Source organism: Peromyscus eremicus, chromosome 1, assembly GCF_949786415.1.
Source record: "Peromyscus eremicus chromosome 1, PerEre_H2_v1, whole genome shotgun sequence".
NCBI classification, from domain to species: Eukaryota; Metazoa; Chordata; class Mammalia; order Rodentia; family Cricetidae; genus Peromyscus; species Peromyscus eremicus.
The window spans coordinates 74,908,063-74,935,841 of record NC_081416.1 but is presented as its reverse complement, the minus strand read 5'-3'; the positions used below and the strand labels follow the sequence as shown (position 1 = coordinate 74,935,841).

The following is a 27,779-nucleotide window of genomic DNA, read 5'->3' as shown; positions in this document are numbered from 1 at the left end:
CGCGCGCCGGGGAGGAGGTGGTGGTGGGGGGGCGCCGCCGCCGCCACCGCTGCGGGGCCGGGTCTCGCGCTGCCGCCGCCGCCGCCGCCGCCTCACGCCGCTGAGGTGCTGCGCGCGGTGGGGGGGAGGGTGAGCCGCTCGCCACGAGCGGGTGAGTAGGGCCTTGGCGCGCGTGCGCGGAGACGGGGCGGGCGGGCGGGCGGGCGGCGGGGAGTGGGGGGGGGGGACGACACCGAACGCGCCCGGGCGGGAGGAGAGGGCAGCGGGCGCGCGTTACCCGGCCGCCCCCCCCCCCCCCCGGCCGCCCGCCCGCCCGGATTCAGGGACCGAAGCCGGGTCTCAGGCTTGGTCTCGCGGTGTTTCCAACGCCCCGAAGAGGTGCCACCTCTGGTCCAGGGGATCGGGGCGCGGGGACGCGAGCGGCTGTGCGGGAGCGGGAGCGGGGCTCGGCCCGGGCCGCTGGCCGGTGAGGAGGCGGGAGGGGGCGGGGCCTGCCGGCCCACGGGGGAGGGGTCTGGCGTGGAGGCCGAGTGGGGCGCGCTGGGGAGAGCGGGAAGGTAAGGGGGCGCGCGATGGGCCTGGGCCCCGAGGGCGGGATTGCGGGGTGGAGAGGAATGGAGTGTCACGGGGAGCCCCGGGTCACGCCGCCGAGGTGCGGAGACCGGGCTGCTGGGAGAACCTGGGGTCCGGGCTAGCCGGGGAGGGGACAGCAGGGGAGTCAGGCCTAAGTCTGGGACCCCCATTGCGTACCCCCTCTTTTCCTGACAGTGTAAATGAGCAAGGATGGACCAGGAAGGTGGGGGAGATGGGCAGAAAGCCCCGAGCTTCCAGTGGCGGAACTACAAGCTCATAGTGGATCCTGCTTTGGACCCTGCCTTGCGCAGGCCTTCTCAAAAGGTGTACCGCTATGATGGAGTCCACTTCAGTGTCAGCGTGAGTGCCCTCCAGCTCTTCTGGACTTCTTGGACCTCCAGTCTCTCTGCCCCCTCCCCCCTGTCAACACCTAGAACTCCTGTACTTGTAGCTTGGGTTTTTGAGAAGGAGCAAGTTATGCCAGCCCTTCTGTGTGTGTGTCTATATTGGCTTCATGGAGCCAATAGCCTGGTCGGTTGTCATCCTGGTTTCATCTCCTTCTGTTGTCTTTACTAGGACTCAAAGTATACCCCAGTGGAAGACCTCCAAGACCCCCGCTGCCACGTCAGGTCCAAAAACAGAGACTTTTCCCTCCCAGTTCCTAAGTTTAAAGTAAGTGTCGCTGATCTCCCAGCATGTGGGTTCTTGGAGAGTGTCAAGGATCCTAGCACCCTGGTCTTTACATAGCACACCAAAAGTGGCTGTTCAGTGGAACACTGACAACCAGATCTCTTTGCTGTTGACCTGTGAGGCTGAGGTGTTTGGGACAGGAGGTGTACTTGTAGAGCTGAGGTGTCTAGTGTATCGCTGGTGACAAGGGTGTGGGTGTCTGAGGGATGAGTATGGGTGGTGTGGGAAGCAGCATGGTGGTGGGCCGGCCCAGTTACTCAGCAGTGAAGGGTACTAAGGCCACGGCCCACTTGGAGTCCTCTGGTCCCCACTGTCATTGGGTATGTGCTCCTCCGACTGGTTTGTAAGAGCGCCTCCACGTCCTGCTTCAGTGGGATATTCAAGCTTCGGACTGAGCTTACAAAATTGGTGATTCTTCATTTCCTTCCATTTTTTTTTGTTTGTTTGTTTTCACTGATTCTTAATCTGTGGGGTGCCTTCACCCCTCTATCCCTTTCCCTGAGCAGTCTCACTTAAGCTCTATTGCCTGAATGTTTACTTCACCTACTTCCAGCTAGCATCTACCCAGAACTAGAGACTTAAACACACAGTCTTTATTCTCACAGTCCTTTTCATTTCTTCTCTACCACTAAATAGCAACAGCAGACACTCAGGTGCACAGGCTAGAAACCTAGCAGTCTCCTGGTAGTTCTTTCTTTCCATGCAATCTTTCTCTTTCTGTCGCCGTTCTCTTCGAGCAGAGGCTCACGGTCATTTCACTTGGTTTCTGTGGCTCCCTCCCTCCTCAGGTTTAGACTTTGTCTTGCTGTCGTTTGTCTCTGCTTCTGTTGTTATTTTGCTTTTATTTTCCAAGTGTGTTTTTTCTTTTTCTTTTCTATTTTTTCTCTCTTTGGTTTTTCAAGACAGGATTTCTGTGTGTAGCTTTGGCTGTCCTGGAGCTCACACTGTAGACCAGGCTAGCCTTCAACTCAAGAGATCTGCCTGCCTCTGCCTCCTGAGTGCTGGGATCAAAGGCGTGCACCACCACTGCAGGACAAGTCTGTTTGTTTTTTTTTTCATGTGTGTGTTCACACACAAGCTTTCATGCTATTGTGTACATGTAGAAATTAGAGCACAATTTGTGGAAATTGTTTTTCACCATGGGATCCAAGGATCAAATTCAAGGTTGTCAGGCTTGGTAACAAGTGCTTATATCTACTGAGCCATCTTGCTGGCATGCTAATTCTGTTTTGAGGCATTGGCATGTGTGGTTATTGATCTGGACAGGCCTTATCACTTCCTTGACACCATGTCCCTCTTATATCTAAACCAGGCCCTCTTCAATGGATATCATCAAGATGGATAATTCCATGTCTTGGAAATCTGTTGTTTTGGTAAACTTTGAGTTATATTCAAAGCCCAGTGACAACGGTAGCATCTTTGTGACTCTTTTCCCGATTTTTCTCTGTATAAAGGATCCTTTTCTTGGCTCCCAGACACCTTGTCTACACCTCTGCTACCACTGTGTCATGTTTAGATTATATATGTGTCTCATCTTTTTTTCTTTTTGAGGCATTGTCTTGCTAGGTAACCTAGGCTGGCCTTGAACTGACAGAGTGGAGGATTCTTGTTCATCAGCCTCCCAAGTGCTAGTGTTATAAGAGTGCACACTACACTCAGCACTGTCTTGTCTCTTTTCTGAATGGGAAATTTTTTTCCTACCTTTGTGTTTCTAGTATCTAATCTACGGTAGTCAGTAGACTCGAACTAATAGATTATTTCCTTCTTCTGCTTTCTCTTGTATGTGTTGATTCTTACATTTTGTGTGTTTTGCCCCCCTGATTTTTTGTTTTGAGGTAAGAGGAATTCAAAGAGAGAGAGGTCAGTTCTAATGTAGGGCTTGTGATCCCCGCTTCACTTGCCTATCACATCAGTCTTCCAGACCTGTCTTGATGTCATGATCTCTGAAGTTTCCCCGATGGTGAGGGAACTATGCTCATTATGGAAACCCCAGACTAACTCTTGTCTTTCCACAGCTGGATGAATTCTATATTGGACAGATCCCACTAAAGGAAGTAACTTTTGCAAGGCTCAATGACAATGTGCGGGAAACCTTCCTGAAGGATATGTGCCGGAAATATGGTGAGGTGGAAGAAGTGGAGATCCTTCTTCATCCACGCACTCGCAAGCACCTGGGCCTGGCCCGTGTGCTCTTCACCAGCACTCGGGGTGCCAAGGAAACGGTCAAAAACCTTCACCTTACCTCTGTCATGGGCAATATCATCCATGCTCAGCTTGACATCAAAGGTGAGGGATCCCCTGCCCGTTGCTTAGGGTTGGTCTGTAGCAGGCATGATGTCTGCAAATAATCGGCAAATACCTATCGGGCTCAGCCAAGTAATTGGGGTCATGATTCTTTACCCAAATTCTTGAGGCCAGGTGTGTTTCTCAACTTAAAATTTTTCAAGTTTTAGAGAAAAATTAAAGTACATGCCAGGTTTTTTGTTTTGTTTTGTTTTAAATATTATTGATTACATGATAATGAGAGTACCCATTGTCAATCACATTTTTCTGCTTATAAGAAATTGGGGGCTGGAGTGATGGCTCAGAGGTTAAGAGCACTGACTGCTCTTCCAGAGGTCCTGAGTTCAATTCCCAGCAACCACATGGTGGCTCACAACCATCTGTAATGAGATCTGATGCCCTCTTCTGGCCTGCAGGCATATATGCTGTATACATAATAAATAAATCTTTAAAAAAAAAAAAAAGAAAGAAAGAAATTGTACTTAGGGTAAGGTTTGAACTGTAGTAAATCTAATACTGGGTTCTCCAAAGTACTGAGATTTTAATTTATTTTTATGTATATGACTGTTTTGCCTGCATGTATATCTCTGTACAGCATGTATGCCTGCTGCCCATGGAGTCAGAAGAAGGCATCAGATTCCCCTGGAACTGGAGTTTTATGGTTGTGAGCCACCACATGGGTGCTGAGAACTGAGCTCCAGTCCCCTGGAAGAACAGCCAGTGCACTTAACTGCTGAGTCATCTCTTTGGCTCAGTGAGGGTTTTTCTTTTTTGGTGTGTTGTGAAAATACAGATGTTTTGTGCTTGCTTCAGTAGCACATACACTAAGATTGAAATTTTAGGTAGTTGAGGAACTGGAGTTTAGGGCAGTAGTAGAGAACATGCCTAGCGTGCTCATGGCCTCCTCCCAAGAAACCAAACCTATGAGGATAAAGATAAACAAAGCAGGCTTCATGGTAGCATGTGCCTGTAACCCTAGTTTAGGAGACAGAGATGGGAGGACTGTTTGAGGCTAGCCTGTCTACAGAGATGATTCCAGGCCAGTAACTGGGGCTACATAATGAGATCCTGTCTCAAAAAACCAAAGGAACTAGGAGATAACTCAGTGGGTAAGAATACTTACTATGTATGTATAAAGACTTGAATTTGAATCTCCATCACTCATAAAATCCTGATATAGTTATGTGTGCCTGTAACTTCAGTGTTGGTGTGTAGAGACAAGCAGATCCCAGAAACTCCCTGATCAGCCAGCCTAAGAAATGGCAAGCTTCAGTTTTAGTGAGACCCTGTTTTGAAGGAGTGAGATAGGATGCAGTAATGGGAGATATCCAGTGTCCTCTGTGGCCTCCATGTATGTGCACTTGGACAGCCACAAGTTCATCACACACACAGATAAACAAAATTAAAGATGGAGCTGGTTTCAACTGCTCTCAAGGAATTACAGGGGAGAAATGGGACTCCTGGCAAACTAGGTTACAGTGCCATCTAAGGGAAGCAGCTGCCGGTTGTGTTTGCAAGTGGGGGTAAAGACTCACGTTCTCAAGCTTGACTGTACACCTTCATATGTGATCTCGGGGTTTGATGTTTGCCTTTTCTTGTTTTGTTTCTGAAATAGACTCTCATTATATAGCTTTGGCTGGCCTTGGACTCACAGAGATCTGCCTGCCTCTGCTCCCTGAGTGCTAAGATTAAAGAGCCTTTAATAGTTTAATTGACTTTTTTGTTGGTTTTATAGGTCTCACTCTGTAGCTGCCCTTGAATCCTACACTTTACCTCATGGGTTTTATTTTTGGTGTTTTTTTGTTTTGTTTTGCTTCTAAAGATTTATTTTTGCTTGTGTGTGTGTGTGTGTGTGTGTGTGTGTGTGTGTGTGTGTATGTGTGCTCAAGAGAGCGTGCTCACCCACAGATGCCAGAAGAGGATGTTGGATCCTCTGGAGTTGGAGTCAAGGGTAGTTATGAGCCATATGTGGGTAGTAGGAACCAAACCCAGGTCCTTTGCAAGAGCACGCAGTGCTCTTAACCACTGAGCCTCTCCTGGCCCTTGTTTTTGTGTTTCGAGACAAGGTCTCATGTTGCCAAGCCTGGACTTGAACTTCATTTGTAGCCCAGGATGACTTTGGCTTCTAATCCTCTTTCATCTTGGATCATAGACTTGTGCCACCATGCTTTGTTTATGTGGTGCTGGGGAAGAAATCCAGAGTTTTGTACACACTAGGAAGATAACCTTTCAACTTAGCTACACTCCAATTCCCTGTTTTATGTTTTTGAGTCAGTCTTGCTGTCTGTCTCTGGATAACTTGTATTCACTGTGTAGCTAGTTCATATTGAGCTGGAGGGATCCTTGGCCTTGCCTCAGTCTCCCAAGTATGAAGATTATAGGTGTGTACCACTATACTGGCACCTCTTTGTTTTTAAGGATTACATCTTTCTGAAAAAAAAAAAAAAAAAAAAAAAAATTTTTTTCCATTTTCAAGATGGTTTAGGATTTCTTTGTGTAGTCCAGGCTGGCCTCGAACTCACAGAGATCCACCTGCCTCTGCCTCTCCAGTGCTGGGATTAAAGTCGTGCACCACTACCCAGGATCCTTCTGAAATTTTCTTATATTTATTTGTTGTGTGTTCACATGTCCATTGTGCATGTGTGGCCTCGTGGGGGTCAGAGGGCAACAGTGGGAATTTATTTTCTCCTTCCACCATGTGGGTCCCAGGGATCCAAATTAGTTTGTCACGCTGGGTGGCAGGCACTTTACCCACCAAGCCCTCTCACCATCTCACCCCTTCTAAGAGCTTTGACGTCATTGTGCAAGGCAAATAAAATGCCCCTGTGGGTTAGATTGACTCTTGGAGCTGCAGTTTGCAATCTTAGTTTATAACATACGGGGGTGGGGCTTAGCAGCAGATAGACCTTCTCTATTTTGTGCAGAGTACTTAAAGTTTACAAAATACTATAGTTGAGGTGTGTGTGTAAACTGAGTATACAAAATAGGGTGGTTGGATTGAACCCAGGGCCCCTCTCATGAAAAGCCAAGCACTGTTGCCTACCCATATTAATGGTTTTGTTTCGTTGTTTGTTTCTTTTATAGTTAAGAGGTAGAGATGAGCCACCCTTGGTTTTATAAATCTGCAAAAGAGCAGGACATGGTGCTACATACCTGGTAATCCCTGAACCCGAAAAGTAGAGACAATAGTGTCAAGAATTGAAGGCCATAGTTTTCTATATAGCAAGTTTGACCAGCTTGGCTATATGAGACCTTGTCTCAAAAAAATAAAAAGAAAGGATAGATCTAGTCAAAACAACAAGCGGGTAGAAATGAGGTTGATGTTTCCAAGGATTGAGTTAAGTATGAGACTGATGTTCTAAAACATACAACTCAAGGAACCGTAGGAAACTTGAGCCTGAGGAAGAAACAAGACTACCAAATTAGGGAGGTTGTTTTTCCTTCTGACCCTTAATTTCCATTTCTCTCCATCTAGGACAACAACGAATGAAGTACTATGAATTGATTGTCAATGGCTCCTACACACCTCAGACTGTGCCCACTGGAGGCAAGGCCCTGAGTGAGAAGTTCCAGAGCTCTGGAGCAGCCACTGAGACGGTGAGAAGCTTGTGGCTGCCGTGGCGTTAGGCACATGGACTCATTACTTGGTCACCAGGAGCAGGAGCCATCTGGGAAGGTCCTAGACTTTACTGTTAAGTATAGGAAGCTAAGGAATGATGCCTAGGTGCTCTCAGAAACAAAAGAACAGGGACTCTTGGATTGGGGTAGGACACAGTTTTAAATTTTTCCTGATCTTTTTTCCTTTCTCTTGCCTCACTTTTTCTCCAGACGGAAGCCCGCCGTCGATCTTCCTCTGACACAGCTGCCTACCCAGCAGGCACTGCTGTGGGGGGCACCCCTGGCAATGGCACTCCCTGCTCCCAAGATACCCCGTCTTCTTTTGGCCAGTTCACCCCTCAGTCCTCCCAAGGAACCCCCTACACACCTCGGGGTAGCACCCCCTACTCTCAGGACTCTGCCTACTCCAGCAGGTATGGAAAACACCCATCTTGGCCTGAGCCATTTGATTCTGGGAGCTGCAGCTGTGAAGAGCGAGCCCCAAGTCTCTGTGAGAAGGAATTGGAAACTATTTGTTTTACTCTCTAATTTCAACTGACAAATTGCTGTTCAGGGATACTAATGTGGGCCCTGATCAGCAACATAGAAGCAGATGTTGAAGAATTTTGATTTGTGTATATTTAGGTGTGTGTGTGTGTGTGTGTGTGTGTGTGTGTGTGTGTGTGTGTGTCTGCATGTATGTATGTTTATCACGTGCACGCAATACCCAAGCAGGCTAGGGGGGGACAGGTATATTGGAACTGAAGTTATAGATGGTTATCCACCATCATGGGGGTGCTGAGAATTGAACCTGGATCTTCTGCAAGAGCAGTCTGTGCTCTTAACCTGTGAGCACCCCTCCAGCTCATCTTTAGATTTTTAAAGGTTTTCATGCGTCTGAGTGTTTTGCCTGTATGTATGTCTGTGCACAGAGTGTTCTTAGTGCCCGTGCAGTGGATCACCTGGAACAGGTTGAGCCTCCACGTGGATGCTGGGATCAAATCTGCATCCAGGAGGGGCTTTGACATGACACCGGAAACTGTCAGGTTTGGTCACGGAGGGAGGAGCCTAGCTAACTCCCGACTTCTTCCTCAGCAGCACTTCCACCTCCTTCAAACCCCGGCGGTCAGAGAACAGCTATCAAGATGCGTTTTCTCGCCGCCATTTCTCTGCATCTTCAGCCCCTGCAACCACTTCTGCTGCCACCTCAGCAACTGCTGCAGCCACTGCAGCCGCCTCTTCCACATCTTCATCCTCTTCGTCGTCATCCTCCTCCTCCTCCTCCTCCTCATCTTCTTCCTCAGCTTCTCAGTTTCGTGGTTCTGACTCTAGCTACCCAGCATATTATGAAAGCTGGAATCGCTACCAGCGTCACAGTTCCTACCCACCTCGCCGGGCAACTAGAGAGGACCCTCCTGGGGCCCCATTTGCTGAAAATACGGCTGAGCGCTTCCCACCTTCCTATACCTCCTATTTGGCCCCTGAGCCCAACCGATCCACTGACCAAGACTACCGGCCCCCTGCCTCAGAGGCCCCACCTCCAGAGCCTCCAGAACCTGGTGGTGGAGGTGGTGGTAGTGGTGGTGGTGGTGGTGGTAGTGGTGGTAATGGTGGTGGTGGTGGTGGGGCACCCAGCCCTGAGAGAGAAGAAGCCCGGACTTCCCCACGCCCACCTTCACCTGCCTGTTCTGGCTCCCCAGCCCCAGAGACTACCAATGAGAGTGTCCCCTTTGCCCAGCACAGCAGCTTGGATTCCCGCATTGAAATGCTGCTGAAGGAACAGCGCTCCAAATTTTCTTTCCTGGCCTCTGATACAGAGGAAGAAGAAGAGAACAGCAGTGCAGGCCCTGGGGCTAGAGATGCAGGGGGTGAGGTGCCTTCTGGGGCAGGTCACGGGCCCTGCACACCCCCTCCTGCCCCAGCTAATTTTGAAGATGTAGCACCTACAGGGAGTGGAGAGCCAGGGGCTGCCCGGGAGTCACCAAAGGCCAATGGACAGAATCAGGTGAGCCTGGAGCCAGCCATAGGATCTGGGAAGGAAGTGTATGTCTTAGGGGAGAGGGAAGGGGCTCAGATAAGAAAACACATTTGAGGGCAACCTCAGGGAGCTCTAATAGGAGCTGTCTGTGACTCTCCTCCGTACCCTACAGGCTTCTCCATGTTCTTCCGGAGAAGATATGGAGATCTCTGATGATGACAGGGGTGGTTCACCTCCTCCAGCCCCAACGCCCCCCCAGCAGCCGCCTCCGCCGCCACCACCACCGCCACCACCTCCCCCTCCTCCTCCCTACCTTTCTTCCCTTCCCTTGGGTTATCCTCCCCATCAACCTGCCTACCTCCTCCCACCCCACCCAGATGGACCACCCCCCCCTGAATACCCTCCACCTCCTCCACCACCACCACCCCACATCTATGACTTTGTGAACTCCCTGGAACTTATGGATCGACTTGGGGCACAGTGGGGAGGGATGCCCATGTCCTTCCAGATGCAGACCCAGATGTTAACTCGACTTCACCAGTTGCGGCAGGGCAAGGGATTGACTGCTGCCTCAGCTGGTCCTCCTGGTGGGGCCTTTGGCGAGGCCTTCCTCCCTTTTCCACCCCCACAAGAGGCGGCCTATGGCTTGCCCTATGCTCTGTACACACAAGGGCAAGAAGGTCGGGGGGCATACTCTCGGGAAGCCTACCATCTGCCCTTGCCCATGGCAGCCGAGCCCCTGCCTTCTTCTTCAGTCTCGGGAGAAGAGGCCCGGCTCCCTCACAGAGAAGAAGCAGAGATGGCAGAAAGCAAGGCCCTACCGTCAGCAGGCACTGTGGGTCGTGTGCTTGCCACCCTTGTCCAAGAGATGAAGAGCATTATGCAGAGAGACCTCAACCGCAAGATGGTGGAGAATGTGGCCTTTGGAGCCTTTGACCAGTGGTGGGAGAGCAAGGAAGAAAAGGCCAAGGTGAGGAGGTCTGGGGACAGTGGGCACTGGGGTGTTTGCTGAAGGAGATAGACCTTGAAGTGTCCCAGGTCGCCTGCCCAGTTCAGAGTAGGGGTAGGAGAAAATGAAGTGGATGTGGGCATTATGGGCAGGGGAGTCAGACCCAGCAAAAGGTAAGCACAGGCTGGGTCGGAAGAGCTTTGTCCTGGCTCCTTTGCTGCCTGCAGTGGACAGAACTCTTAAGTGTTTCTGGGCTTGTCTTCAGTTCTACCATTTGTCACATGGTAAAAATTAGTAGCTGTTTCCTAAGGGTGGATGCCCTAAATTATCAGACTTGAGGATCTGCTTTAATTGACCAGAAATAGTGTCAGTGGATGGCTGTCTGTGTTCCTGAGGCGCATTGTTGGTTCTTGGGCAGGAGGGAATACCTGTGCTCTGGGTTCTGCAGCTCAGTCTCCCTACTATCTGCAGCCATTCCAGAACGCAGCCAAGCAGCAAGCCAAGGAGGAGGATAAAGAAAAGATGAAGCTCAAAGAGCCAGGCATGCTGTCCCTCGTAGACTGGGCCAAGAGTGGCGGTATCACAGGCATTGAGGCCTTTGCCTTTGGGTCAGGGCTACGAGGGGCCCTGCGGTTGCCTTCATTTAAGGTATCCAGGATTGTGGTGGTGGGGAAAGCTGGTGGGCTTCCCTTCCTTGGGGCCATGGTGGTTGGGAGTCGGGTGAGGCTGTGGGTGATGGTAGTTGAGGGGTGGTTTTTAGTTTTCCCTCCCTCCTCATTCTCCTCCCTGATTGAATGCTAAGTGGGCCCTGTTTTTCTGCATCTGCCAGGTAAAGAGGAAAGAGCCATCAGAAATTTCAGAGGCCAGTGAGGAAAAGAGACCCAGGCCTTCTACTCCAGCCGAGGAAGATGAAGATGGTAAGTAAGAGATTGGGCAGAGGAGGAGGGGTGGCCTACTGAGAGTATGATAGCAAACAAGAGGAGAGACAAAGGGGTCAGGGTATCTCTGAGGGGGAGGCACCAAATAGAGACCTTGGTGAATGAAAGGAACTCCAGAAGGCATCAGATAGGCTTCTCCCTGAGTTATGGTTTTTGTTATGGTTCTTGTCTCTGCTGTGCTGATTTAAACGGTTCTGTGTTTTGGTTTTTCCACTTACAAAGAAGAAATTTCACATCTGGAGTTCACCATCTAATGCTTTTGTGGTAGAGCCGTCCTAGTCTCTTGAAGTTTGGGCTGTTAGTTGGTAGCTGTGTGACTCAAGCTTCTTTATTGAGTCTGATTTGCTTCCCTGGAGAACTCTCTGCCTTGTATTATTTTCTTGGGCCTGATAAAACAAGTTGGCATCCTCTTTCAACCAGCTTACAAAATGATGAAAGAAAATGTGCAGGATGTAGTTTAAGTTGTATAACATGTTAGGATGTTGGTCTCTGTGCTGAGTTTCAACTTTTCCTGTCTGTAAGTCCAGCCTGTCAGTAAAGTGGGCAACAGTGTATGTCAAGTTCCTTGCATCTGGGATAGGAGAGCAGTAATTACTGATCAGTCACAACTTCTCTGACCTCATCTTGCAGATCCTGAGCGAGAGAAGGAAGCTGGGGAGCCAGGACGGGCAGGGACCAAGCCTCCAAAGCGAGATGAAGAACGAGGGAAGACCCAAGGCAAGCACCGGAAGTCCTTTGCTCTGGACAGTGAAGGGGAAGAGGCATCCCAGGAGTCTTCCTCAGAGAAGGTAAGATACTAGCGCCCAGTGTCTGCTAGAAGCCTTTCCTGAACACCTGTTTGCACAGCCAGCTTCTCACTGAGCTGGAATCCAGACAGCCAGCAGGGCTTCGTGGGCGAAAACTTGTCTTTTTCCTGTTAGTCTCACTTTGTCCTTTTCTTTAAGGATGAGGAGGATGATGAGGAAGATGAGGAAGATGAAGAGCGGGAGGAAACTGTGGATGCCACCAAGAAGGAGACAGAGGCATCAGATGGTAAGTTTAGACAGTTGAATAGAGTTCAGGTCTAAGGAAGAAGGGATTATACTATCTGGTTTGTCTTCCTGAATTCATAGATCTTTCCTGCTGGACTTCTGGTCAGTCTTGGCCCTTTGCAAAGACAGTTTTATCAACATTTTTTGGAATCCTGGGACCCTTTGGAACATTAACCCCATTAATTCAGAGTACTCCCTCTTCTGAAATACATTCCATGTGGACAGTCCAGCAAAGTCTGTTTCTTTTCTTAGGTCCTAGAGGTGAAGGGTACACATTATCCTCTTACACCTTGACATTACCAATCTAGACTTTCTTACCTTAGAGCACTGCTCTTCCTGTGAGGCCTAGCCATCAGGCTTCCTTTCTGTTCCTGCCTCTGCCGTTACCAGACACTCTTCCATCCACCCGCACATCTTCCATGGCTTGTACATGGTTTAGAAGTGTGTTGAGGGACTACAAAGGTAGCACTTAGTGCTCTTACAGAGGACCCAGGTTTGGTTCTCAGCACCTATGTAACTTCAGTTCCAGAAGATCCAATGCATTCGTCTCCTCAACTTCACAGACTTTTTTTTTTTTTTTTTTTTTTTTAAGAAACATGCATTAGAAAAAAAAAAAAAAAACCGCCGGGCAGTGGTGGCGCACACCTTTGATCCCAGCACTGGGGAGGCAGAGGCAGATGGATCCTTTTCTAGTTCTGCCTCTACCTAAGGGGAGTGCTAGAATTACAAACATGCCATCATTTTAGGAAATGTACTCTCTTCTCTACACGGTCTTTGCCTAACTCCCTATTTTCGGCCAGAGTGACACTATAGGCCATTTGTATAGTCAGTCCAGCCCTGCTCATGTGCTCGTCTCCACTTTGTCTCTTCATGTTCCAGGTCCCCACCACCACTACCACCTTCTAATTGACTCCATTGTGGAATTCATAGATGCTTCTTGCTGTGGGATGTTCTGTATGGCAAATGTGTTGCTAATTAGTCAATAAATAAAACCCTGATTGGCCATTGGCTAGGCAGGAAGTATAGGCGGGGCAAGGAGGAGAATAAAGCTGGGAAGTGGAAGGCTGAGTCAGAGAGACACTGCCAGCCACCACCATGACAAACAGCATGTGAAGATGCCGGTAAGCCACGAGCCACGTGGCAAGGTATAGACTTATAGAAATGGATTAATTTAAGCTGTAAGAACAGTTAGCAAGAAGCCTGCCACGGCCATACAGTTTGTAACCAATATAAGTCTCTGTGTTTACTTGGTCGGGTCTGAGCTGCTGTGGGACTGGCGGGTGAGAGAGATTTGTCCTGACTGTGGGCCAGGCAGGAAAACTCTAGCTACAGCTTCTGTTCTCTCTCTCCCTCTCTTTCTCTCCCTCTCTCCTGGCCTCACTGCCTTACTTAGTCTTTCAAGTGCTGGGATTACAGGCATTTTCCATCATACCCCTTCAGGATTTTAGTGCCCTCTCATCCAGTACTGATCTTCCATAAGTGTGGTATATGTAAAGGCTGTGCCGTGGTATGCATGTGTATGTGCATCAGCTCTCTCCTTCCATCATGTCACTTTCAGTGTTCAGACTCAGGTCATCAGTTTGGCAACAGGTGCCTGCTGAAGCCATTTTGCTGCCCTTTGTTTTGTTGAGGAAGAGTTTCATGTAGCCCAGGCAGGCCTCTAATTTGCTGTGTAGATGAACATGACCTTAAACTTTGATCATCCTGCCTCTACCTCTAGATTAATGTACCGACTGCCAATGACGGGCTCATTTATGTATTGGTTTATTTACTTACTTTTTAGATTTATTTAACTTTATTTTGTTTTGTTTTGAGACAGGGTTTCTCCATGTAGTTTTGGTGCCTTTCCTGGAACTAACTCTGTAGACCAGGCTGGCCTCAAACTCACAGAGATCCACCTGCCTCTGCCTCCCGAGTGCTGGGATTAAAGGTGTGCACCACCATCCGGCTTAACTTTATTTTATGTGTGTTGGTGTGAATGTGTCAGATCTCCTGGAACTGGAGTTACAGACAGTTGTGAGCCACCATGTGGGTGCTGGGAATTGAACCTGGGTCCTCTGGAAGAATAGCCAGTGCTCCTAACCCCTGAGCCATCTCTCCAGCCCCATATTTTTTTAATTGAGAGATTTTCTTTTCATTTTACATAACCAACCACAGATTCCCCAGTCCTCCCTCTTGCCACCCCCAGCCCTCCCTCCCAACTCACCCCCCATTAATTTATTTGGCTTTTTATTTATTTTTTAATTTTTAATTTCAAGACAGAGTTTCTCTGTGTAGCCCTGGCTGTCCTGGAACTCACTCTGTAGACCAGTTGGCCTCAAACTCCCAGAGGATTAAAGACATGTACCACCACTGCCCCACTGACTAGCTTTTTATTTTAATGAATTTCTTTAGTATACAGTGTAGGATTTTCATTGTGACTCTCGACATTTCTATGACTATGCACTAGCCATACCTTCCCCACTCCTTGCTGATACCCTCTCCCCTGAATTGTCCCTCCTTTGGCTTTTATGCCACATGTTTGTGCCCCCCCCCCCCTTCTTTCACACCTCTTGCCACACTCAGTGTTCTTTCTACTTTCAAAGCATGTACTGTTTATTCCAGAATTCTTTTTGTCCAAACCCACTTTGGTGGTCCAAGCTGACTGCTTGCCAGTCTCCAGGTCTCTCTCTGTTTTGTTGCTTTATCTCCATTTCATTGTGGTGGGATATCTCCTCCTCCTCTTTGATTTTAGCATCTCCTTAGGGAGGCCTTCCCAGACTTGTTCTTTTAAGCAGAACCCAGGGCTTTTTTTCCTGTGTTCTTCAGTCCCTTATGCTAACGTCTGTCACTGTGAGCAGGTATTTGCTTATTTAACCTCTTGACTTCTTGGACTCGTAGCACCTGGCCTGGAGCCTCACATCCAGAGTAGGTAGGGAATGATCCCTCAGCTTGACCACTGATTGTCTTTTCTGGATTTCCAGGTGAGGAGGAGGACAGCGACTCATCCTCCCAGTGCTCTCTGTATGCTGACTCGGATGGAGAGAATGGTAGCACGTCGGACTCTGAGAGTAGCAGCTCCTCTTCATCTTCCTCCTCCTCCTCCTCCTCTTCCTCCTCCTCCTCCTCCTCCTCTTCATCTTCCTCATCAGAGTCCTCCTCTGAAGAAGAGGAGCAGTCAGCAGTCATTCCCCCAGTGTCACCAACCTCCAGAGAAGTCCCAGAACCCCTTCCAGCACCTGATGAGAAACCTGAGACAGTCAGAGTTGTAGACTCCCCTGTCATGCCTCTCCCTGAAAAGGAGACGTCTCCCACACGACCTACAGGTAGGTGACATGACTAAGGTGTATGGTTGTCAGTGTCTTAGAGGATGGTGTCTACCTACACCCGGTCTGTGAGGTGTTATGTATGTGTGGAGGCAGGTAAATGGGAACCTAGCAACATTAACTCATAACTGAGTTCTGCCTTTGCCTTCCTTTGTATGTGTACGGTCCTTGTTAGTCTATAGCACGTGCATATGATGGTCCTACTGTAGGGACTGTCCGTTCGTAACAGTAGAAGTTTATTGAGCACTACTACCACCAGTAGCTGTATGAAGCTATGATGGGGTATCTGCTGACAGGAACTGTTCTCATCCTCTTAAAGCTTTCAGTCTACAGGAAGATACAGGCCAGTTAAGCAGTAAATGCATAAAAATAACTGATTTCAAACCAATAAGTACTATGAAGGAAAAATGCAAGGAACTCAGACTCCTGAAGGCATCTGTGGGTCTACAAACATCCTCCTGCTGAAGCACAGTTGGGCTAAAGTCTGGGCAAAAGAGACAGTGAGGAGGAATTAGCAGATATATAGGCTCTGCATAAGGCACAGAATGCAAGTTGGAAGACCTGGAAGAAACGTCACCCTATGATAGGTTGAAAATTTAGGGTGGAGGGTGGCCAGAACTATAGAAGTGGGTGAGGACCAGCCCATGCAAAATGCAGAGCCTATGTAAAGAAGTTTATCTTTGCCAAAGGAAGCGTGTCACTAGGTAATAGTATTTGATAGGATGCATTGCAAAGAGGAGTTGGAGAGGAGCCAGAGTGTCACAGGGAGACTGTTCAGAGGCTAGAAAGATAGCGAAGGATGGAGGATGGGAAGCTGGGACTAAGGGGTCCCACTAAAATGAAATTTTAAAAGATTTCAGCATCCATAGGATGATGACCTTTTCTGACACCTCATACACTCACAGCCTCTTCTGAATCTCTTGACAGCAAAAGGCCATTTAGAGGGCTTTGTTTTCCTTCCATTTTCTGGGCCCCTCATCTGCATTTCAAAAAGACTGTTCTGACAAGAAAGAGATTTGGGAAAAGGGGAAGGAGATGGAAGGGTAGCATTAGAGGGGATACAGGTAAAATACAATCAGGGACTGGGGATAGAGCCCAGTAGGTAAAGTGCTTGTCACATAAGCCTGAGAACCTTTGGGTTTGATCTGAGCACCCACATAAAGGTGTGGTGGCTTGCACTTATTACCCCAGGTTTGGAGAAGCAGAGACAGATCCCTAGGACTGTCCTAGTGAAGGACCATATCTCAAAAAACAGGGTGGAGCCGTGCGGTGGTGGCGCACGCCTTTAATCCCAGAACTCGGGAGGCAGAGCCAGGCGGATCTCTGTGAGTTTGAGGCCAGCCTGGGCTACCAAGTGAGTTCCAGGAAAAGGCGCAAAGCTACACAGAGAAACCCTGTCTTGAAAAACCAAAAAAAAAAAACAAAAAAAAAAAAAAACAGGGTGGGCAGTTAAGGAACTACACTTGAGGCTCAGAGACAGAGACAATAAGTAGAAATAGGGATGAAGACAGGATAAATAACTTGGTGATACTACATGCCACGAAAAGATGTTCAGTAACGTGACCTAGGATTACAGACACTGATGACCTGAATTTGAGTTATGGCCTCTGTACGTTGAGTTAAAAACATTGGCAATTGGATTATAGAGCTGAGGCTTGGGAAGAACAGTCTGCCCAAGAGCAATGAGAACATTGATGTGAACTCAGTTGTCCATCCTGGAAAACATGGGATGAGAGAGCGTGGACAAAGGTCAAAGCCAACGAGTGGTAAATTTTGTACATCAGTCAAAGCAGAGCTTTAAAAAGATGGGAGTTCAAACCTTGGTCTTGCCTTTCTCTTCTCTTCTAGTTTGGTTTATTTTTTGCTTTCCCCATGAAATAGGTTTCCTCTATTTCTTCATTCCAGTGCATTGTTAATACCCACCAAACCACCAGGCTAGCAACAGGCCAACCAACCTATCTTAGAACTTCTTAGGAAAGTTTCTGATTGGGCCAGCTTGGATCAGGTGACAGTCTTTGTGGTATCAGTTAGTGATGGCTCTGAGGGAGAAAGCTGGGGAACTGACTTCTAGGGCCTTGTTTTTAAGAGTTTGAGGACATAGGAGAGCAATTCCCAGAAAAAAAGTAGTTGTACTGACTGGGCAGGTAACCCAAAAATTGTATCCTAAATGAAAGCCTGCGGACGTGAGGGGGCACACACAGATCTGTGTGAAGAAGCTGAGTTGGATGCTTAAGTTGTGTACTTTGCCAGTGTCTGAAACCTACATGATATCCACGCCTTGGGACACAACACATTTAGGACCTTACTCAGTGCTCCCAAGTAAGGAACGCTCAGTTTAAGGCAGTGTGTGCTGCTGATCACTGCCTGCCCAGACGTAGTACTGGCTTCCGCTTAGTTCTGAAAATGGTAGAGCCAGATGTAAAAGCTCTGAGCCCACAACTGTCTAGTCATGGAATGTGTTCTCTTCTAGTCTAAAAGTCTAGAAGCCCAGTATTTCGTGGGAGTCTTTCCCTCCCCAGTTTCCTACTTTGGCTAGACATTTGGTTTGGTTGGTTAACCCATTTGAATGGAGGCTTCCTGCGCTTATCTGTCTGCTCTGAGCTTTCTCCATACCGGACATGACCAGACTCAGTATATGCTTGTCAGCTGGAATAATGGACAGATACAGAGCCCTCTCCTGCTCAGGGAGCACACAGTTCTGAGAATGATATGGGCAGGAGAAAGGCAGAGTCCGCTGTGTAAGCAGGTATGTGTATAGATCAGCAGGAGTGTACTAGATGGAAGCTGAGGCAGAATGGGGTAGAAATGAAATAAGGCTGCTTCATTCCAGTATAGCTGAGCCCAGGTCTACAGCCCCGACAGTTTTGTCTGATGAGGTTGGCCTTTGCCCTTGTGCTTCCATCCCCAGGTACTGCTGAGGAACCACCTCCTAATATACCACAGCCTCCTCCAGAGCCAGCAGCTGGACCTCCAGACCCTGCCCCCCGCCTGGATGAGCGCCCCTCTTCTCCTATCCCTCTCTTACCCCCACCCAAGAAACGCCGGAAAACTGTCTCCTTCTCTGCCACAGAGGAGGCACCAGCCCCAGAGCCTCCCCCAGCTGCCCCACTGCAGGCCAAGTCTGCTGGCCCAGTCTCTCGAAAAGTCCCTCGGGTTGTGGAGCGGACCATTCGTAACCTGCCCCTGGACCATGCGTCTCTGGTTAAGAGTTGGCCTGAGGAGGTGGCCCGAGGAGGTCGGAATCGGTCTGGAGGTCGTGTCCGCTCTCCTGAAGAAGAGGAGGCCACTGAGTCAGGGACAGAAGTGGACCTGGCAGTGCTGGCTGACCTAGCCCTGACCCCAGCCCGACGGGGGTTGGCTACCATCCCCACTGGTGACGACTCAGAGGCCACAGAGACCTCAGACGAGGCTGAGCGTCCAAGCCCTCTACTCAGCCACATCCTCTTGGAACACAACTATGCCCTGGCCATCAAGCCCCCGCCTGCCACACCAGCACCTCGGCCCCTAGAGCCTGCTCCTGCCCCTGCGGCACTCTTCAGCTCCCCAGCTGATGAAGTCCTGGAGGCCCCTGAGGTGGTGGTGGCTGAGGCAGAAGAGCCAAAGCAACAGCTGCAGCAGCAGCAGCAGCGTCCAGAGCAGGAGGGGGAGGAGGAGGAGGAAGAGGAGGAGGAAGAGGAGTCCGAGTCTTCAGAAAGCAGCAGCAGCAGCAGCAGCAGTGATGAGGAAGGGGCTATCAGGAGACGTAGCCTCCGCTCCCACACTCGACGAAGACGGCCACCACTCCCTCCCCCACCCCCACCGCCTCCTGCCTTTGAGCCAAGGAGTGAATTTGAGCAGATGACCATCCTATATGACATTTGGAACTCAGGCCTGGACTTGGAAGACATGAGCTACTTGCGGCTGACGTATGAGCGGCTGTTGCAGCAGACCAGTGGGGCTGACTGGCTTAATGACACCCACTGGGTCCATCACACAAATATCCTGAGCCACAGAGCCTGCTTGCACCCTAGAGCGGGACAGAGGGCTGGGATGAGGACAGTTTTCCCTGGGGTTATGTGGGCAGAAATGTCGTCCTCAGGGCACTCCGAGGACTGCACTGGTCTCCTATCTGTCTCACTCACTGCCTCGATTAGCTTTGTGCTCCAGCTGCCAGCTGTCTTTTCCCTTTGCCTTGTGTCTCTTCTGGCAGAACAGGGAAGGTCTAGACTTGCCTTCTCCAGTCGGTCTCCTGAGTATTCTCACCATCGGACCTGCTACCCTGTAGGCTGGGTCTGGGGTGGACAGGAGGTATGGGCCCCAAGGGACTGGACAGTAGGGAACCTGTTCTCTTCCTTAACACCCTGCACTCACCAACCTAAGCACTCCAAAGCGCAAGCGACGGCCCCAGGATGGGCCCCGGGAGCATCAGACAGGCTCTGCACGCAGCGAAGGTTACTACCCCATTAGCAAGAAAGAGAAGGACAAGTACCTGGATGTGTGCCCTGTCTCAGCCCGACAGCTGGAAGGCGTGGACACTCAGGTAGAGCCCTACCCCAGCCCTAGCTTGCTGCCTCCTTCCTGTCCTTCAGGTACTCACCACCTCCTGGTCTTGCTCACAGGGGACTAATCGGGTGCTTTCTGAGCGACGGTCAGAGCAGCGGCGGTTACTGAGTGCTATTGGTACCTCAGCCATCATGGATAGTGATCTGCTAAAGCTAAACCAGCTCAAGGTCAGGAGGGGGAACTGGAGGAGGGAGGAGACCCAGTGAAACAAACTACAGCAAGGAGATTGCCCCTGGCAGGATCCCGTGGTCGGGGAGGCGGAAGGGAAGGGAAGGGAAGGGACAGGTTTGCGGGAGCATCTAACAGTTAAAGCTACCTTCTGTCCCCTAGTTCCGGAAGAAGAAACTCCGATTTGGCCGGAGCCGAATCCATGAGTGGGGTCTGTTTGCCATGGAACCCATCGCAGCTGATGAGATGGTGATAGAGTACGTTGGCCAGAACATCCGCCAGGTAAGGTTCCACTCCAGCACCAGCCCTGTTGCTGCCTGGACTACAGCGTGGGATTTCACGCCACCGTCTGGTCTCTTGTACAAAGCCTCACTCATTACTGCCACTGCCCAGCTTTGAGACTTACCCAGTAAACTAGACGTTAGTGGCCCACCTGGTTGAAGGTGTTGTGGGGACCCTAACCCTTCCAGAGACCTGAAAGCTAAAGGTAATGAACTCCTGGGCAGCTGCATATCTATGCCCCAGTTCTGGGGACAGTGTGTGCACAGGCCAGAAGCTGATCCTCTGAGGAGGACGAGGCCGCTGCATCTGTTCAGGGCCAGTGACAGGGATGTGAGTCTGGGAATGCAAGTGGAGCCAACTCCTCAGAGCTGGAACCCTGTCAGTCAAGTGTGGCCTATGGATGGGGAATGTCCTGGAAGCTGTGCAGGCAAGGACTTGAGAAGCTAGTAAGAGCCCTCTGGCTGTGTAGAAAAGAGCTTGTGTGGGCTGGCCTCAGTGGGGCTTAATGGAGATCAAAGCCAAGGTATGGATGAGATACTGGCAACAGGGTGACAGGAGTCTAGTCTGTGGGTCCAGAATGTTTGACAGAACCAGGTAGTTGGCTGTAGAGGGTGAAAATAAAGTGTCAAGGTCTTTCTCAAGGCATCTCCATTAGCTTCTAGGAAAGTGGTTGGGAGCAGCAGAAGGAACAGAAATGTGATCAGGATTTGTCCCAGTGCAGATAGATGTGAGGCTCAGGGTCCTAGGGTTGTAGGAATGACATCCCACAGTCCTACTGAGGTGGACTTGGCTGGAGATTGAAGCCTGGGAGGAGTCCTCACTACAGAGTTGGTGGTTAGAACTCTGCAAAGGGGTGAGGTCCCCCAGTGAAAGTGGCAAACGCATTGCCTATTTCCTGGGAATAGCTGCCCCTTGCTGAAAGGCCCTTGTCCTGGCACAGACCATCTGCCATCTGCTCTCACCAGCTGCCCAGTAGGTGTCTGTTTGGGAAGGGTAGTCCTAGGAAAGGACTCAATTGGAGGCATGGCCACTGTCATTTCAGAAGCCGCCCCAGGCCCACAGCATACTGTGGGCTCCACTGTGGTCACACAGGTTCTCAGAAGAACTAGTTTCGGTGCCAGTTTCCCCAGGCCTGTGGCTGACTTTGGGTCAGAATGGGTGGGAGCAGGTAGACCCCGATGCATATCCAACAGCATGGCCCAGGAGCTGTTGGCTTGGCCAGAGGGGCTGCTGGGAGTAGGTCTAGCCCATACAGTCCATGACGTGTGTGCATCTCATCTCCCCAGATGGTAGCCGACATGCGGGAGAAGCGCTACGTGCAGGAGGGCATTGGCAGCAGCTACCTTTTCCGGGTGGACCACGATACCATCATTGATGCTACCAAGTGTGGCAACCTCGCCAGGTTCATCAACCACTGCTGCACGGTGCGCTCAGGGCTGGGCCAGGGCTGGGCTGGGCAGGGGTGAGGTGGGGCCGCGGCTTACACTGCCCCTCCTGCAGCCCAACTGCTACGCTAAGGTGATCACCATCGAGTCTCAGAAGAAGATTGTGATCTACTCCAAGCAGCCCATTGGCGTGGATGAGGAGATCACCTACGACTACAAGTTCCCACTGGAGGACAACAAGATCCCGTGTCTGTGCGGCACTGAAAGCTGCCGCGGCTCCCTCAACTGAGGTGGGGCAGGACTGGTGCCCTCACCCCTATTTATTCCCCTCTGGTGCCCTACGCTCCCAGCACCCCCAGCCTTAGTGGGCTCAGCACGGCCCACATGCCCCCATCTCCATATGTGGGATAGGGGCCCTGAGCCCAGCAAGGGAGCCTCAGTCCTTTGAGGTAACTTCTGACTCCCCTGTACCCCGTGCCCAACCACCCTCTTAATTTTTTTTTCTTTGCGGAGAAGAAGCTGTAAATGTTTTGTAGCTGCCAGCAGCTGTTTCCTGTGGAAACCTGGGGTACCAGCCTGTATAGATGCTATTCTGGGGGGCTGAATAGCCCTCTGCTTCATGTTAGTGGGGACTTCCCCTTCTGCCCTATGTGCACCCCTCCCCAGTTTAGGGGTCTCTGGGGCAGTGGCCATGTTCTCCCCCTGGGGGGGCCTTTGGCCCCTAGTCCTGGGAACTCTGTGCCTGGAACCCTGCCTCATCTGTTCCTGCCAGACCCTGTGGGTCACCCTCCCACCCTGGTGTCCCAGGGCTCTGGCTCGTGGGCCAGGATGGTGGGGGGCAGGCCCTTCTTGTTGGGCTGGATTGTACATAATGTTAATAGTGAAAACCCAACGCCACATTTTTATAATTGTGATTAAACTTTATTGTACAAAAATGCTTGGTCAATATCTTTGGGAAGAGCAGGCTGGGATGTGAGTTGACACAGTGGCTGAAGCAAGAGGGGGAAAATGGGTGGCCTAAAGTTTTGGGGGGAATAGGCCAGCAGACACAGCAGTACTGCCGTGGACCAACCACCTAACGGACTGCAACAGCCATGCCAATCTCCCCACGGATGCTAGCCAGAGCTGTACCAAGACCAGGCTTCCCTCCTCTCTCCCCAGAACCACAGCTGGTGCTGGGCCTCCAGCCTATTGGGAAGCCCAGCAGGAGGGAAGAGCCAAGGTCACGTAGCAGTGATGACCCTATTATCCCCAAACACGTCATCACCAAGTGGGCAGGTTCTGTCCTCCGCCAGCCACGGAGAGTGGACTGGCCACCAGGGGGCACTCTGGCAAGAGAATTCCCTCCAAACCCCCTTGCCCGCCCCTAGGGGTGGAGGCTAGGCTGGTCTCCTTCCTGGAATGGGCCAGGAGGGAGGAGCGAGCGGAAGGAAGGAAGCCTGTGTGCAGCTAGCTGGCCCATCAGCCCAGGACACAAGCTCTCCCAGTGGCCAGTTTGGACTCCCTGGAACTAGCTACAGGTAGGCAGAGATGATACTGAGCCCCAGGTGGCCCTTCTCTTACAGTCCCAGCCCTTACCACCTCCCTATACCCTTTCTATTCAACTCTTTGCCTTTTCCCCCTCCTTTAGTATCCCCCAGTCAGTTTTTCCATCCATCTCAATCCCTAACCCTTTTCTACATCCAATCCTAGTGACTCAGCGGTTAGGGTCAAGAGGGCAGGCAGCCTGATTGCTAAAAGCACACAACTTCAACCAACAGCTACTACTCGGCCTCCTCCACCCTGTCACTGCCCCACCTGCTAGAGCCCTTCTAGGAATAACATAGTTGGAGCAGGTGTATCAGACAATTCCAGTGAGCTAAATTCTCTTCCCACAGCTGGGCATGGCAGGATCTGCACAGGTGCCAACTCTGGTGTACCTGGTCACAGGTGGCTGTGGCTTCCTGGGGGAGCACATTGTTCGGATGCTGCTGGAGCGGGAGCCCAGGCTCCGGGAGCTGCGTGTCTTTGACCTGCACCTGAGTTCCTGGCTGGAGGAGCTGAAAACAGGTGACTGATGCAGTGGGTACTAGGGGGTGTGGTGCCCCAAACTGGGATACAGCCACTTGTGGAAAAGATGATCCTGTGTCTGTTCCCCAGCCCACACAGATGGGATGGGTGAGTCACTGGGAACACGTGGGCCCCTGGGGGCATGCAGGCTGAACTCAGCAGCTGGCTGAGGCCCCAGCTCTGACACCGCCTCGGGCCTCTTCACCAGGGCCTGTGCAGGTGACCGCCATCCAGGGGGATGTGACTCAGGCCCACGAGGTGGCAGCTGCCGTGGCTGGATCTCATGTGGTCATCCACACAGCTGGGCTGGTGGATGTGTTTGGGAAGGCCAGTCCAAAGACCATCCACAAAGTGAATGTGCTGGGTGAGGTGCTACCTACCTGTTCTTCTGTGGGACACCTGCCCTTCCTTAGTGTGTGGCCTGACCTTAGCATCCGGTCGAGGCTGTCCTGCTGATAACCGGCCCCATCACTGCTGCCCCACCCTTTCCTGACCTATGGTGGTTCTCCTTGGACACTGGGTAGAGCAGAAAGAGACGCTGAGACAGGAAGACACAGCTTGCATCTGTCCCTCCCTTCACAGGCACACAGAATGTGATTGAGGCCTGTATGCGGACTGGAACTCAGTTCCTGGTCTACACAAGCAGCATGGAAGTTGTGGGGCCTAATGTCAAGGGCCACCCCTTCTACAGGTAAGCTCAGCCCCACTTTACTTCATAGTCTATTTCCCTCCCGCACTGAGTCTTTCTTCTCTCCCTCTAGGGGCGATGAAGACACCCCGTATGAGGCAGTCCACAGGCACCCCTACCCTTGTAGCAAAGCCCTCGCTGAGCAACTGGTCCTGGAGGCCAATGGAAGGAAGGTACGCTGCCAGGATAGGGCTTGGGGTGAAGGCAGAGGCAGAGCCTGAACCCTAGGCTTCATCGCCACCCCATGGTGGCCAGGGTAGAGAGCTGTGCTCCAACATTCTCCCTTTGCCACCAGGTCAATGGAGGGCTACCCCTGGTGACATGTGCCCTTCGACCCACGGGCATCTATGGTGAAGGTCATCAGATCATGAGAGACTTCTACCACCAGGGCGTGCGCTTTGGGGGTCGGCTGTTTCGGGCCATCCCGGCTTCTGTGGAACACGGTCGGGTCTATGTTGGTAAGAGACTAGCTTTGAAGGTGGCAGAGCCACGAGTGTGTGTCGTCCCCCCCCCCCCCCCCCCGGCTCTGTGATCATGTGGGCACTTCCCAAATGGGTTGCAAAAGAGAAAGGATCCATGCCAATTGGGAGGGCTGATAGAAAACTGTGTCCTGGGTGTTGCTGAGCCCTGAAGCAGTGTGAGTGACGGTTCTCCAGAGAAAGAAAAGGGCAGCATCTCTACAGGAGCCAAGTGGCTGCAGGACGGCCTGGAGGGCTGGCGGCTACAGGGGCTGGGGGAGAGGCAACCTTGACCAGCCAGTAGTGAGGTCTGGGCGGCATCTAATGGACCCAATAGGGGACTGGACCAAGGGCCCTCAGTGGCGTATCTTCCTTCCTCCCTACTGGCAGGCAACGTGGCTTGGATGCACGTGCTGGTGGCCCGAGAACTGGAGCAGCGGGCGGCGCTCATGGGTGGCCAGGTCTACTTCTGCTATGATAAGTCACCGTATAAGAGCTATGAGGACTTCAACATGGAGTTTCTGGGTCCCTGTGGACTTCGGCTGATAGGCACCCACCCACTTCTGCCCTACTGGCTGCTGGTGCTCCTGGCCACCCTCAACGCCCTCCTGCAGTGGCTCCTCCGCCCACTGGTGCTGTACACACCCCTGCTGAACCCCTATACTCTGGCCATGGCCAACACCACCTTCACTGTCAGCACCAACAAGGCGCAGCGCCATTTCGGCTACAAGCCCCTCTTCTCATGGGAAGAGAGCAAGGCCCGCACCATTCACTGGGTGCAGGCCTTGGAGGCTTCGGCCAGGTGATGTGGCCAGGGCCTGGAGGCCGCTGTGGTACATACTCAAGATCCTGAGCCTTCAGAACTGGATGGGTGATGTGGACCCTGCCACATTTTAACTATACAGATCTTGAGCCTGGGTGGTATCCCAGCCTCCAAGTTCTAGGACAGGGTTTGGGGACAGGCCTATCTTTGGTCCCAACTGAGGCCTGCCAGCTGGTTGGCAAAACTGATTCCTAATGGTCCCAGTACCCCTTCCCATTTCCGGTTTCTCAAGCTGGAAGGGGCAAAGATCCCAGAGACCTGCTGGTCTGCTTACTCCGGGTGTCTTCAGGCCTGCCTTCTGCCACATCTGGCTCTCTTTAAGAGGTTATAGGTCCATCATTTTCTTAAGTGTATTTCTTTTAGACATTTATCTTGTAATTTGCTTTAAAGAAAACTGAAGAAATCAATGATTTTCCATGTCTTGCCTCTCCAACCAAATTCAGCTCCTGTGATATTGTTAGCTTTCTGCCAAGGAGGCCAACCATACTGTGTGGCCAAGCCTGGATTAAAAAGCCTTTTCCAAGTCTGTGTCTACCTGTTGCCCCCACCCCCACCCCAGTGTGTCCCCTCGTCACGGCGCCCGTCCCGTGTGGGGACAGAAGGAAGTGAGTACACGGCAAGCCCGCTGTTGGATTAGTTGCTATTTCTCCCGTCCCAGCAGGCCCAACCTGGCCCAGGATGGGGTTCGGGGACTCTGAGGACAGGACATGCAGGTCTGGGGCAGGGGTCAGAGTTTCCTGTATTTTATCCATTTGCAACTTGGTCACCAATCGAGAGAAGTAAGACTGAAGGCTAACAGGAGGGTGGCCAGGCTCTGGGCCCCCAGCCAGGCCCCAGGAGTCCTGTCCCCTCAGGGGAGGGGAGGGAGAGAGTTCTAGAAACCAATGGAGAAAAAGAGAAGGGGGCAGGGGCTCATGTCAGCAAACATGGCTACGTCACATGACACACCAGCGACACAGAAACACACCAACGCGCACAGCTGCACAGCGGGGCACCGGGAGAGGCGAGGCGGGGGAAGGAGCGAGGGGCCAACCATCTCGTTCTCTGTGAGGTGGGGAGGGCAGGGCGAGTGCATAGAACACATCATGTGTACACGCCCAAGGCATGACAAGAGCGTGATGACCCACGGGCACATGAGACGGACACACGGTGTGCTTTGTGAGAGGCCAGGAAGGGACGGTGGAAGCACGGAGTCCTGGCGTGGGCCTAGGACCACCAAGGGGCACATTTGGGCGTGTCGGCTGTAGGTATGTGGAGGGCAGGCGGCACACACTTATCTGAGAACATGCAAGAGACACCAGCCCCCAGACAGTCATCCAGGACACACGTGGACAGCGGTCAATAGGCACGTCCATCGTGGGATGTGTGGGTCTTGTGGAAAGCTGGGTTACAGCAGACTCTCAGGGACTGCTGATCCACGTGAGGCCCAGGGGTGGGCAGCCCTGGGCCCAGTGCCATTCAAAGAGGCAGAAGCAGCATGCCAGCCACAGTCCTGTCCTTGTGAACACCACGACTGGGGTGTCAGGGAGGCCACTAGAAACACCTGGGTTAAAAGGAGTTCTGGCTGGTCTGAAGGGAGAAGGGGATGGATGCTGGGGCCTCCTCTGACGTCTCCAAAGAAGCCAAGGATGGGGGCAGGAGGCTCTGGGCGGACTCCCGTCCTGCCGAAGAGTATTCCGGAAATGGAGAGGCAGGCTCCCTCCTCAGCACAGCTAACCTGGGGGTTACATACATGTGGACACACACACACACACACACACACACACACACACACACACACCACGCACGCACGCACGCACGCACGCACGCACGCACGTCAGGTGGGCAGAGCTCAAACATCCAGGCAGGAAAGAGATCAGCTGTCAGGGCTTGTTGAGAAGATTTTCATCTGGGAAGGCATATTTGCAGGGTCTCTTCCTTTTCCGTCTCTCCCAGTCCTGCATGCACTTGTGTACACATACCCTCACATGGCTACCCTACTCCAGGGCAGGGCACACGCACCTCTGTGTGCCACCTACATGTTCACAGGACTTCTAGCAC

At 51.5% G+C, this 27,779-nt stretch overlaps 2 protein-coding genes across 5 annotated transcripts; both read left to right on the top strand.

The window, feature by feature from the left end:
- Positions 1-47: 47 nt before the first annotated feature.
- Setd1a (SET domain containing 1A, histone lysine methyltransferase) lies at positions 48-22,724 on the top strand. Of its 3 annotated transcripts, XM_059266254.1 has the most exons (19): positions 48-151; positions 769-933; positions 1,150-1,245; positions 3,279-3,549; positions 7,022-7,143; positions 7,375-7,577; positions 8,239-9,148; positions 9,294-10,091; positions 10,542-10,718; positions 10,900-10,987; positions 11,639-11,796; positions 11,953-12,040; positions 15,003-15,344; positions 18,253-19,320; positions 19,691-19,863; positions 19,943-20,053; positions 20,217-20,336; positions 21,623-21,760; positions 21,837-22,723. In XM_059266254.1, exons 2-19 carry the CDS (start codon positions 784-786, stop codon positions 22,008-22,010), a joined length of 5,187 nt encoding a protein of 1,728 aa, XP_059122237.1. In that variant the 5' UTR covers positions 48-151; positions 769-783; the 3' UTR covers positions 22,011-22,723. The 3 variants fall into 3 exon arrangements, with proteins under 3 accessions (XP_059122237.1, XP_059122241.1, XP_059122228.1); XM_059266258.1 differs by lacking the exon at positions 48-151 and having other exon boundaries at positions 583-933; positions 8,242-9,148; positions 21,837-22,724; XM_059266245.1 differs by lacking the exon at positions 48-151 and having other exon boundaries at positions 584-933.
- A 44-nt stretch (positions 22,725-22,768) lies between these two features.
- On the top strand, positions 22,769-26,262 carry Hsd3b7 (hydroxy-delta-5-steroid dehydrogenase, 3 beta- and steroid delta-isomerase 7). Of its 2 annotated transcripts, none has more exons than XM_059266281.1 (7): positions 22,769-23,241; positions 23,651-23,770; positions 23,979-24,134; positions 24,353-24,461; positions 24,532-24,631; positions 24,754-24,916; positions 25,307-26,262. In XM_059266281.1, the coding sequence occupies exons 2-7, from the start codon at positions 23,686-23,688 to the stop codon at positions 25,720-25,722; spliced, it is 1,029 nt and encodes a 342-aa protein (XP_059122264.1). In that variant the 5' UTR covers positions 22,769-23,241; positions 23,651-23,685; the 3' UTR covers positions 25,723-26,262. The 2 variants fall into 2 exon arrangements, with proteins under 2 accessions (XP_059122264.1, XP_059122256.1); XM_059266273.1 differs by having other exon boundaries at positions 22,771-23,241; positions 23,599-23,770.
- Positions 26,263-27,779: the final 1,517 nt, after the last annotated feature.